Raw genomic sequence first — 11,846 nt, 5'->3', positions numbered from 1 at the left:
GAGGCCTTGACCTCCACGCAGCTGCACCAGGCCAGCCCTGAGTGTCCTTGCTCCTGCCATTGAGACAGAGTGGACTGTCTTCTTCGGTCACCTGCAGGAATGGGGATGTGGAGGATCCCAAACTGCAGAAATTCCAGTGACCTTGCCTGTTTTAGTATGGGAATGGGCTGCTTCGTATTTCTTACTGGCTGTGATCTGACTCTGTTGAGGAGAGAGGGAGCCTGCAGGGGTCCAAAGCCAAGGGAGGGTTCACTGGGGGACTTGGAGATAGGGAAATGACACCCCCCAAAGATAAAGGCAAGGAAGTTAGGAGGCCTGAACTGATCCTCTGCCCTGGATTCAGACCTGTGCAAAATAAATCTCATTCCCCCAAATGGAATAATCCTCCCACTCTGAAAAACGAATATCCCAGTTCCTTGAAGCCTGGCTCCAGTGCTCCTTATGGCTCTTTCCTCTCAAACTCCTTCTGATAGGGGCGGGGTGGACCATGGAGGTGGGACAGTCCCTTCCACATGTACAAATTACAGGGTCAGGCTCCAAGGGTGTCATGCCTTTTATTACAAAAACCAATAACTTAAATCACTTCTGTACAAAGTCAGTAGGACTCTTGTCCCAACGAGTAATCTAAGCTTCCATCCCCATCTCAGGAGAGGTCAGGAGTCTTGGCCCAGAGGCTCTGAGGACCACTAAGGGATGGCCAGACAGCTGGAGCACCATGTCAAACCAAGAAAGGCCAAGAGGGGTTGTGGTGAGGGAGGGGCCCCAGAGCCCATCTTGTTGGGCCACAGCCAGCTTATTCCAGGGGAGCTGAAGCCTGCCTATACAGACTGCCCCCCATCCCGAGAGCACTGGGTCACCCCTGGGAACATCTGGCCCAAGTCAGGGCTGCCAGCCTCTGCCCCACCTACACTTGATCTCAGCCTGGGCTGGAATAGGTTGGCTCAGCAAAAGCATGTCCTCAAGGAGGCCAGCGATGTCAATGTCTCCAATGATCGGGCGGAAGAAGAGGTCCCCAAGCAGGCTGGGTGAGATGGACTTGAGGGTGGAGGCTGTGAGGAGGACACGGGCCAAGCGGCCTTGGCCAGCGGGGCAGCAGGGCTCCAGGACCTCCCACAGTGCATGGTGAGCCTCTTGCTGCAGGTGTCCGATGTGGGAGGAGGCACGGAGGCCTGGCACGTCTGTGGGCAGAGAGGGGGAAGAGGGCGGCTGAGTACCCCACTCCCAGGCAGCAGTACTGACCCAAGACCTGAGGTCACTGGTTTTGTCTTTGAGGCCCCATTACTACCTCTTCCATTTATTTATTTATTTATTTATTTATTTATTTATTTATTTATCCTTTTTATGGGGCAGCCCAGAGTAATGGTTAAGAGCCAGGCTGCCTTTTTGAATCCTATGCTGTTACTTATTAGCTGCATGACCTCAGATAAATTAATATCTGTGCCTCGGTTTCCTCATCTGTAAAATGGGGATAATAACACCTATCTCCTAGGCATGTTAGGAAGTTTAAATCAGCTAGTATCTGCAAAACCCTTTTAACTGGGCCTAGCATATGGTGAATGTAATATGAATATTCATCACTATCACTAGTATTTGTTACTATAGTTTATATATTCCATGAGGTCTTTTTGGTGAGGAATTTTCATCTTACATTTTCATTCTTCTCTATGGGGTCTTTCTGAACCCACAGAGTTTTACCTGTGACTGAGGCACAGCTGTGTCTGCCCACCTTCCCGGAGGGTCAAGGGCAAGTTTCTTAAGCAGAGTGGCAAGGACCAGCCTCTGGAGTGAATAAGCCTGAATTCCCATCCCTGTGTTGGTTCTACGAGGCTGTGTGACCTTCAGCAATTCACTTAACCTCTCTGAGCCTCTTTTGTCAGTGACTTTCAGCGATAATGAGGACCCAAAGAGATAATAGGTGTCAAGCCCTCAGAAGGTGCCTTCCCTGGCTGGGCCCCCATCCAGGAGTGTCTGGAAGCTCACCAGGATTGAAGAGGATGGTCTCTTTCAGGAAGGCATATTCCTTGGGGCCCAGCTCCAGGCTCCAGAAGGACTCCAGGCAGCCCCGAAGCCACTGCACCGCTGCCAGTGAGGGTTGGGGCCGATCCGGCAGCTGGCCGCCGCCTGTGCTGCTACTGGGCTCCTCCAGCAAGATCTTCTTGAGTATGCTGGGGACCGGGGCCTCGGCCACCTCGAAAGTCACGGTGTCTTGGGCCAACCCCAGCAGGAAGAGGGGGCCCCAGCAGCCCCGCAGCAGCCGCTGCTGATCCTGAGGGGGCAGCTGGCAGAAGGCTGGCAGATTCCTGAGGAAGCCTACTGTCCTGGCCAGAACATCCAAGGCCTCCCGGCAGGTGCGATGCGGAGCGCACAGCCGGACGGGCCGATGCTGTCTGCACAGGCAGTGACTCCGAGCCGGGGGCACAGAGGGCCTAGCCCTGAGGCTAGGGCTCAGAAGCGCGTACAGAATGGCTGGGCGGCCTGCAGCACCCTGGCATGGGCAGGTCCCTGGCTGGCTGGAGCTCATGGTTGAGGAGCTGCTCTTCCTTCCTCCTGGCCCTCCCGCCCTCCGCTCTGCCCCACTGGGTGCTATATATATCCCCAGTGGGAGGGACGGTAGAGTGGAGGGGATGGCCTGACAACCTTGACTCCAGAAGTCATGTTCATTGAAAAAAAAAAAAAAAATCCTGCACCGGCCTGCAGGATTGGTGGGGAAGTGGCAGGGGAGGAGGTTTTGGGAGTTCCACGTGGCGCTGATACTGCTTCAGTCAATGAAGCACCCTGTGCAGGACACAGGGCCACCTGCCCGCCCGCCGCGCTGCCCCTTATCGGATGACTCAAGTGAATAAACAGGGTCATTAACCCGGGCTGTACCAGGGCACCAAGGCCTCAGGAGCACAATCAGCAGGTGGCCATTGCAGGTGTCCCTACTGGTGCCTGCAGGACTCTCACTAAGCTTGGAAGCCAGCCCCGGAGCTGGACGAACCTTGAATGCAAGGCCCAACCTGGAAGTGCCTTATCACTGACTTGTTTGCCTAACCTTGGGGCTTTGCTCCTGTTGTTGGTAAGGAACAGGCTATGGGGAAGGGAGCCAGGACCCCAGGGGGCTGGGAGGACTTTGCCCACTGTGCAGGCTAGGAGGCCTCCCTCCCCTGACTCCAGTTCTGGGGGCCCTGCAGAAATAAGGTCCTTAAGAACTCTCTCTTCTCAGCTTGGATTCCGAAAGTTCCTGAAAGGCTGTATCTGCTGAGAAGTCCTAGCAGAATGCTAATGAAGAACGGCTGCTATTTACTGAGCGCCTGCTGTATGCCCTTCCCGTTCTAATCCTTGGAGCTTCCCCAGGAGGCAAGATTCTTACTTTTTGAAACTCAAAGAGGTGAAGTGACTTGCCCAAGGTTACACCACTAAGAAAGACCAGAGCCCAGATCTGTCTGACTCTAAAGTCCTTGCTTGTTCCCCTAGACCCACTGGCCCAGTGGTGCGGCCCAAGCTGTGTGACCTTAGTTCCCCAGAGCTAGTGGCCACCTGGGTTCCCACCTTGAAGCTGCCTGGTCTACAGACGTTGCCTACTTATCGTCTGGGCAGACATGTTGCGCTGCCGCCAGCCACATGGCAAATCTGTCCTGGGCGTCTGTCTCTGGATGGTGGGGCATGGGGTGTGAGAGAGGGTGGGAAGGTCCTCGGCTGTGTCGTGTCCGTGGACCTTGGCAAGCCCAGCTTGGCAAGCCTTCTGCTAGCACACTGTCCGGCAGCCATCACCACCCTTGGCACTGGCTCCTGGCTCTATCATTTTCCAGGTGTGTGACCTTGGGCTGATCCCTGTGGGCCTCAGGTGCTTCATCTGGGACAATAACAAAGTGAGGTCTTGGACTTGAAATGCCAAGCAGTCTCTGGCATAGGGTGAGAGGACTTTCCTCCTCCCTCTTCTCTGCCTGAGGGAACCAAGGCCCAGCAGACAAACACGTGTGCATCTTTCATTCGATTGTGAGTGATCTTAATCCTTTCACTTTTGAAGTTCCTCTCGTATCCTTTTATCTCCCTGAGTCTTCGGAGTTCCCTCCACGGAGACTCTGGAGTCATACTGCCTGGGTTCTAATTCTGCTTTATCACTTAATGACCATTGGACAAGTCACTTTATATTTCTGTGCCTCAGTTCCCTCATCTTCAAAAGGCACAAAAAAGGCCAATAATGGATAGCAGTTTTATGGGGCCTGACATTTATATAATTTGGCGGTTCCCTCTTCAGGAATAGAAAATCAGGAATGAAAGTGAATATTTAAAATGAGAAAATGGAGGCAGGGGCCACCTGGCTCGTTCAGTTGGTAGAGCAGGTTCATTCTTGATCTTGGGGCAGAGAGTTCAAGCTGCACGTTGGGTGTTGAGATTACTTAAAAATACAAAAAAATCTTTTTTTAAAAAAAGATTATTTATTTATTTATTTGGCAGAGAGAGAGACCACAAGTAGGCAGAGAGGCAGGCAGAGAGAGAGAGAGAGGAGGAAGCAGGCTCCCTGCCAAGCAGAGAGCCCGTTGCGGGACTTGATCCCAAGACCCTGAGATCATGACCTGAGCCGAAGGCAGAGGCTTAACCCACTGAGCCACCCAGGCGCCCCTTAAAAAAAAAAAATCTTTAAAATAACATAGGGGCACCTGGATGGGTCAGTGGGTTAAACGTCTGCCTTCGGCTCAGGTTATGATCCCAGGGTTCTGGGATCAAATCCTGAGTCTGGCTCCCTGCTCAGCGGGGAGCCTGCTTCTTCCTCTCTGTCTGCCGCTCTGCTTACTTGTGCTCTCCTCTCTGTCAAGTAAATAAATAAAACCTTTAAAAATAAAGAAAATAAAATGACCAAACAAATCATGACCAATCATAAACTAAAATAAGCTGACTGAAAAATCAAAATACTTTGATTAATTATTGATGATATTTGCCTATTTGTTTTAGCTGCATGTTTTTGCTTGCCTCTTCACATGAGATTTATTTTGAAACCATCACAAACACAGAAAGGTTGCAAGTACAGTACAGAGAATTTTTTTCAACTTGAACCATTTGAGAGTAAATTGCCAACCCGCTGCCCATTGCTTTCAAATACTTGAGTGTATAATTCCTGCGTTTAAGAACATTTCTCTACAGGGTGCCTGGGTGGCTCCGTGGGTTAAGCCTCTGCCTTCGGCTCAGGTCATAATCTCTGGGTCCTGGGATCCAGCCCTCAGTCAGGCTCTCTGCTCAGCGGGGAGCCTGCTTCCCCCTCTCTCTCTGCCTGCCTCTCTGTCTACTTGTGATCTCTGTCTCTGTCTCTGTCTCTCTCTCTCTCTGTCAAATAAATAAATAAAATTTTAAAACTTTAAAAAAATATTTATTTATTTATTTATTCGGAGGGTGGTGGAGAGAATCTGCAAGCAGACTCTCTGCGGCGAGTAGAGGGCCTCCCCCCTCTGTGGGGCTTGATCTCACTACCCATGGGATCATGACCTGAGTTGATACCAAGAGCCAGAGGCTTACCGACTCAGCCCCCCAGGTGCTCCTTTTTTTTTTTCTTTTTAAACATCTTATTTATTTGAGAGAGAGAGAAAGTGGGTGGGGGAAGAGCAGAGGTGAGGGACAAGCCGACTCTGCACTGTGTGGAGCCCAACACGGGGCTTGATCTCATGACCGTGAGCTCCTAACCTGAGCTGAAATCAAGAGTCAAATGCTCAACCGATGAGCCACCCAGGCGCCCCACTGTTGTGTTCTTTTTGATACATTTTATTAGGTAGCACATATTTCCATCTGTCCCGTGTTTCACTTTGGTCACTTGATGTCTGCCAGGCTTCTCCACTTACTTACTCTTTTCCCTTTATAAGGAATTGGTAGTTTGTGAGGAGGTATTTTGAAACTATGCAGATATAACTTTTTTTAAAAAAAATATTTATTTTGATAGGGAGAAACAGTGAGAGAGGGAACACACGGAGGAGGAGTGGGAGAGGGAGAAGCAGGCTTCCTGTTGAGAAGTGAGCTTGATGCAGGGCTTGATCCCAGGACCCTGGGATCACAACCCAAGCCAAAGGCAGACACTTAAGGACTGAGCCACCCAGGCATCCCTGGGTATACCGTTTCCTAGTTTGAATGTATTATTTATTTATTTATTATTTTTCAAAGATTTTATTTGTTTGAGTGAGCTAGCGAGAGAACATGAACAGGGAGAGGAGCAGAGGGAGAGGGAGAAGCAGACTCCCCACTGGGCAGGGAGCCCCATGTGGGGAGGGATCCTGGGACCCTGGGATCACAACCTGAGCCAAAGGCAGATGCTTAACCAACTGAGCCACCCAGGCACCCCTATATGTGTGCATTTAGTTATGAACTCATGTTCTCCTCTTTTGTTCAATAGCTTGTAATCTATTATTATCATTATTTTTTAATGCTCAGATTGTCACAGATTAGTCCAATGGGAGCTTCTTTAAGCTGGAGTCTGTCCCTTTGACATGCCCCATTATTCTGTGACTATCTTTTGTTTTCTGATATAAGAAGATACCTCTTGGGGCGCCTGGGTGGCTCAGTGGGTTGGGCCTCTGCCTTCGGCTCGGGTGATGATCCCGGGGTCCTGGGATCGGCCCGCATCAGGCATTCTGCTCAGCGGGGAGCCTGCTTCCCCCTCTCTCTCTGCCTGCTGCTCTGCCTACTTGTGATCTCTGTCTGTCAAATAAATAAATAAAATCTTTAAAAAAAAAGAAGATACCTCTTTTCAAGCCCCTAGAATCGACCAGTACTCCAAGAATCTCTGATTCAATTTTTAATGGAGTGGAATATTATTTAAAAACCGTGATCTGGGTGCCAGGATGATAATTAGAAACAAAGACCTACTCACTGTTATGAAGGTGTCATGCTTCCCAGGCCCTTCCAGAGCTAAGGAGTCTAAACACACACACACACAATTTACAGTTATATTTTTTTGAAATATCTTATTTATTTATTTGGTGAGAGAGAGAGAGGGAGAATGCACACAAGCAGGGGGGAGTGGGAGACAGAGAGAGAAGCAGGCTCCTTGCTCACGCAAGGGACTGGGACTCGATCCCAGGACCTTGGGATCATGACCTGAGCTGAAGGCAGATGCTTAACCGATTGAGCCACCCAGGCATGCCCCTAGTTATATTTATTTCTATATCTATTTATACATACTAAAATTTTTTTTTTTAGTTCAGACTATCACCTGAAATTCTAATCCATATGCGGGGGTTCATTCTAGGTCCCCCCCTTCTATATTTATACCTCCCTTCCTCAACACCAAGAAATCTGGCTTCCGTTATTCTGAATTCCTTCACTTTTTGGATCAACCCCTATTTCTAACCAATCTCCCATCTTTGCCACGACCCCATCCCCTATGAAATGCCCTCCTCACCCCACTTGGGCTCTAATACCTTGTGTCGGGATGCCCCCTCCCACTCAGGGACGCCTTCTTCACTTTGCTGGACCCCATGCCATGTGGACACCCTCTTTACCCTGCTGGGGCTCTGACTTTTGCTCTGGGCCACAGTGGCTCCCTCCCCCTCGGTCACATGCTTCCCTCCTGTTCTGCTCTGCTTAATAGTTTTAGGACTGAAATTTTCAGGACAAGAAGGAAGGTGAAGAAGTAAAATTGTCCATGAATCTTAAAAGTAAAATTCTCCAGTGAAAATGGAGAGGTGATTCTGTCTTTCCTCTTGCATGGTTGATCAAAAACAAGTTTTAGGAGCACCTGGGTGGCTCAGTCAGTTAAGCGACCGACTCTTGGTTTCTGCTCAGGTCATGATCTCAGGGTCCTAGGATTGAGCTCTGCATCGGGTTCCATGCTTAGCAGGGAGTCTGCTTCTGGATTCTCTCTCCCACTCCCTCTACCCTTCTCCCCGCTTGCATGTGCTGTCTCTCTCTCACTCTGTCTTAAGTAAATAAATACATCTTTTTAAAAAACCAAGTCTTCTTCTCTCTCTCTCTTTTTCTTTAGTAATATAAACATGTTTTCTTCTTGATAGCCAGGATATGTAAATATGCCATTTCACACATAGATGTTTCTGATACTTGTAGTAGTGCTTAGAGGTGTGTAGTCGGAATTCTGATAAATTCTACTTTGTGTGATTACTATCAAAAATGAAAGATATGCATGGAGTATTTGTAATTGCGTAGGCTGCATATTCCTTATAGGAGAGAACTTCCTTCCTGAGTTGGCATCACTATTAAATGACAGACAATTTAGTGATGATTGAAAGAATTTTGCAGAGATTGGCTTCTTGCTCTTTACAGATCCTTCTTTCTCCCCCACCACCCACGAACTTCCAGGTGTCTTGGGAATCATTCATATTGGGAAGTGGGATAGGGTGGAAAGAAAGGGTGGTCTTAAGCAATTGTAGTTTTAAAATTTTATTTTTGTGGGGCACCTGGGTGGCTCAGTCCTTAAGCCCCTGCCTTGGGCTCAGGTCATAATTCCAGGGTTCTGGGATCGAGCCCCACATTGGGCTCCGTGATCAGTGGGAAGCCTGCTTCTCCCTCTCCCACTTCCCCTGCTTGTGTTCCCTCTCTCACTGCCTCTCTCTGTCAAATAAATAAATAAATAAAATTTTTGCAAATTAAAAAGAATACATATGTATTATATGTAATATAACATACAAGGCTATATCTACATCTGTCTATCTAGAAGACATTGCTGGGTTTCTTCCAAGACCTTGGATGTACTCGTGAAGCTTCATGGAAAATCTACCCATAGTAGCATCTTTTCTGGGTGTTTGTCAGGACACCAAGAGACCAAGAACTTGGCACACAGCCAGTGCTCTGTGAAGGAAGGGCAGTGGTCGTCACTATTGTTGTTGGTCTCACCCGCATTTTCTAGAGGAGGCAGTTGAGGAGGAGACCCAGAGAAGAGAGATCTCTTGGCTGGGGGCAGGGTGTGTACAGTAAAGCTGGACCCCCCAGGTTTCATCTTGCGTTTTTGTTTGTTTGTTTTTGTTTGCACAAAATCAGTGGAGAACTGTGTTTTCTGAGCATTGTGTGTGGCCTGAAGACCAAGGTGTCAGTTGTGGCGGTCCTGGAGGACAAGGAACAGCCTCAGCAGGGCTCTCTCAGCCTGGGGCGTGACTGAGGCTATCCTCTCAAGGGGGTGGGAGGCCTCTGTGGGGGAGATGGCCCATCAGCAGCCCTCTGCCCGGATCCTGCCTTCATTCTGAAGGCAGAAACACAGGTCAACCTTCGGGAGTCCCCATTCAAGGGGGAGTCTTCAGTCTGTTGGAGAGACACAGGCCAGCCCTGAAGGGTCCCCATTCTGAGGAGGGAGAGACAGTCCTGATTTCAGTAGTTCCAAAAGGGGATGTGGGGCACCCACACCAACAATGGACAAGGATGCTAAAACGGGCAGCTGGGCAGAGTAACTTGAATCTGGAAGGCTTTCTGGAGGAAAAGTTCCTGACAACACTTTCCCTGTACAGCGCTCTCTGGTTTACAAAGTATTTTCACTGCAGTGATCTCAGTTAATCCTCAAACGACAAAGGGATGAAGGGGTTCCTACCCAAGCAGGAGCAACAGTCATCACCAAGAATTATAATGACTGAGGCTTATTGAGCATCTACTGTGTGTCAGGCACTGGGTGGGTGTCATCTGTGAAATTAAAGGGCACCCCATAAGATAATGCATATGAAAATGCTCTGCAATCCTATGGCCGGGGTGCCCATGTTTGCTCCCCTTGTGTACAGAGCCCTCAGACTAACTGAGGGGCCAGCTATAAGTAATATACAAGTAATTACAGAGGATGAGCACAGGGCATTTTGAAAGCAAGAATCATGGAGGTAGGGACTTAATCTGTACATCAGGGTTAGTAAAAGGCCTCACAGAGGAAGTGGCATTTCGGTTGAGACCTGATGGACAGAAAGAAGTTGACTGGCAAAGGCCTCAGAACTAGGACAGAGCATTGGAGGAAGGGAAAGAAGCCAACGAGGGAGCCTGGTGAGTGAAGGGGATCCTGGGACAAAGAGTATCTGGAGAGGTGGCTAGGGCCTTGATGGTGTGACTCCTCAGAGATCATGGTTGGGAGTTTGGAACTTACCCTGAATGCAGTGGCAATCCATAAGAACTAATTTTAAGCAAAAGAGTAATAAGCTCTGGCTTGTCTTTTAGAAGAATTGCTTAGGCTGCTGAGTAGAGGATGGACCAGAAAGGGACAAGAAAGGAGGTAAGGGGACAAGCTAGGATGTGAGAGTTGATGCTGGTTTGGACTAGAGTAACAACACCTTGCTTCACACAGCAAGGTGAGAAGGGGAAAGAGGATATAGTTTGGAGGAAAAGCTGACAAGGCTTACAAAAGGATTAGATGAGACTAGATTCTGGCCTGTGCAAACAGGTGGATGAGTGGAGCTTTGGGCTTGGGCAAATTGGTGCTAGAAGGGGTCATCTTACTCAGTGGGGATTTGGGGAGGAATTAATTTGTGTGTGTGGGGAGAATATCGATGTTGGCCATGTTAGTCTTTTTAAAACAATAATTCTTCAATATAATCAAATTCCTAGTCAGAGTTCAAATTTTATATTGTCTCATAAAATTATAAATTTCTTTATTGTAGTAAAATATATGTTAAATTTACCATTTTAACCATTTTTAAGTATACAGTTCAGTGGCATTAAGTACATTCACATTATTGTGTAACCACCACCACCATGTGTCTCCAGAACTTCATCACCTTCCCAAAGCCAAGGCGAGTTTTGAGATACCTATCAGTCATCAGGGGGAGTTGTCCAGGAGGTAGTTAGAAGAACCAGGAGCTCAGGCAAGGTCTGGGCCAGAGATACCATGAGATCACCTAAGAAGAAAGTGTAGAGAGGGAAGATGAGAGAGCAAAGGACAGAGCCACCAACATTTACTAGTCTAGGTAGAAGAGGACACTGAGAAAGTGTTAGTGCAGTGGAAAGAAAACCAGGTCAGTGTGGTGACAGAAGCTCCATTAGTTTGCGAGGGCTGCCATAACAAAATAGCCCAGACAGTGTGACTTATGCAACAGAAATGTATTTTCTCAGTTCAGGAGGCTGGAAGTCCAGGATCAAGTGTTTGCTTTCTCACACAGCCTCTCTCTTGGGCTTGCAGAAGGCTGTCACCCATGGCCTTTCCTTTGTGTACCCATGATGTCCTGGGGATCTCTTCCTCTTCTTGTAAGGACACTCTTTCAGTTGTGATTAGGGCCCCATCCTTGTGAATTCATTCAACCATAATTACCTCTTTAAATGGCCCTTTCTCCAAAATGTCACATTGGGGGTTTCAACATATGAATTTTGGGGAACACAATTCCATTATCAGAAGCCTGGGGGGGGAAGTGTTTATTTCTTAAGGTTTTATTTATTTGGTATGGAGGGAGAGAACACACAAGCAGGAGGAGCAGCAGGCAGAGGGAGAGGGAGAAACGGGTAGAGGACGTATCAGATATTAAACTGATAAGAACAGATACTACACTTGATCTTAGCCGAGGGAGAGGCAGACTCCCTGCTGAGCAGAGAGCCTGACCCAGGGGCTCAATTCCAGGACCCTGGGACCCTGACCTGAGCCAAACGCAGATGCTTAACTAAATGAACCCCCCCCCCCCCCGCCAAATGTTTCTAGAAGGGGTAAACTAAGTCAAATGCAGCTGAGAAGTTGAAGAAAATAATAGTGGTCCATGGGCTTTGGCAACACAAGGTCATTGTACCCTTGGCTAGTCTTTTCAGAAATAACTAATTAGAATAAACTGAGGAAAGATGGAAGGTAACAAAGGGAAAAGATAAGTATAGCAATGTTTTCAACTTTTGCTGAAAACGAGAACTGAAAATTGTGGTGGTAGAAAGAGAAAAGGGGGTCACAGAACAGTAAAAAAAAAAAAAGAATGACATTAGAGCAT

At 48.2% G+C, this 11,846-nt stretch overlaps 1 protein-coding gene and 1 pseudogene across 1 annotated transcript; both read right to left on the bottom strand.

The window, feature by feature from the left end:
• Window positions 1–535: 535 nt before the first annotated feature.
• NR0B2 (nuclear receptor subfamily 0 group B member 2) lies at window positions 536–2,550 on the bottom strand. The gene is made up of 2 exons (XM_032302285.1): window positions 1,981–2,550; window positions 536–1,178 (listed from the first exon to the last, which is right to left on the bottom strand). The coding sequence occupies exons 1-2, from the start codon at window positions 2,519–2,521 to the stop codon at window positions 880–882; spliced, it is 840 nt and encodes a 279-aa protein (XP_032158176.1). The 5' UTR covers window positions 2,522–2,550; the 3' UTR covers window positions 536–879.
• An 8,809-nt stretch (window positions 2,551–11,359) lies between these two features.
• LOC116568437 lies at window positions 11,360–11,451 on the bottom strand (annotated as a pseudogene).
• Between the last annotated feature and the right edge of the window lie 395 nt (window positions 11,452–11,846).

Source organism: Mustela erminea, chromosome 10, assembly GCF_009829155.1.
Source record: "Mustela erminea isolate mMusErm1 chromosome 10, mMusErm1.Pri, whole genome shotgun sequence".
Taxonomy (NCBI): Eukaryota; Metazoa; Chordata; class Mammalia; order Carnivora; family Mustelidae; genus Mustela; species Mustela erminea.
This window is presented reverse-complemented; position numbering and strand designations above follow the sequence as displayed.

Excerpts from the sequence above, each read along its gene's own strand:
- NR0B2 (XM_032302285.1), bottom strand. The coding sequence starts at position 2,521 with ATGAGCTCCAGCCAGCCAGGGACCTGCCCATGCCAGGGTGCTGCAGGC. Across the intron at positions 1,179-1,980 it reads GACCATCCTCTTCAATCCTG|ACGTGCCAGGCCTCCGTGCC; the intron begins GTGAGCTTCCAG and ends CTCTGCCCACAG.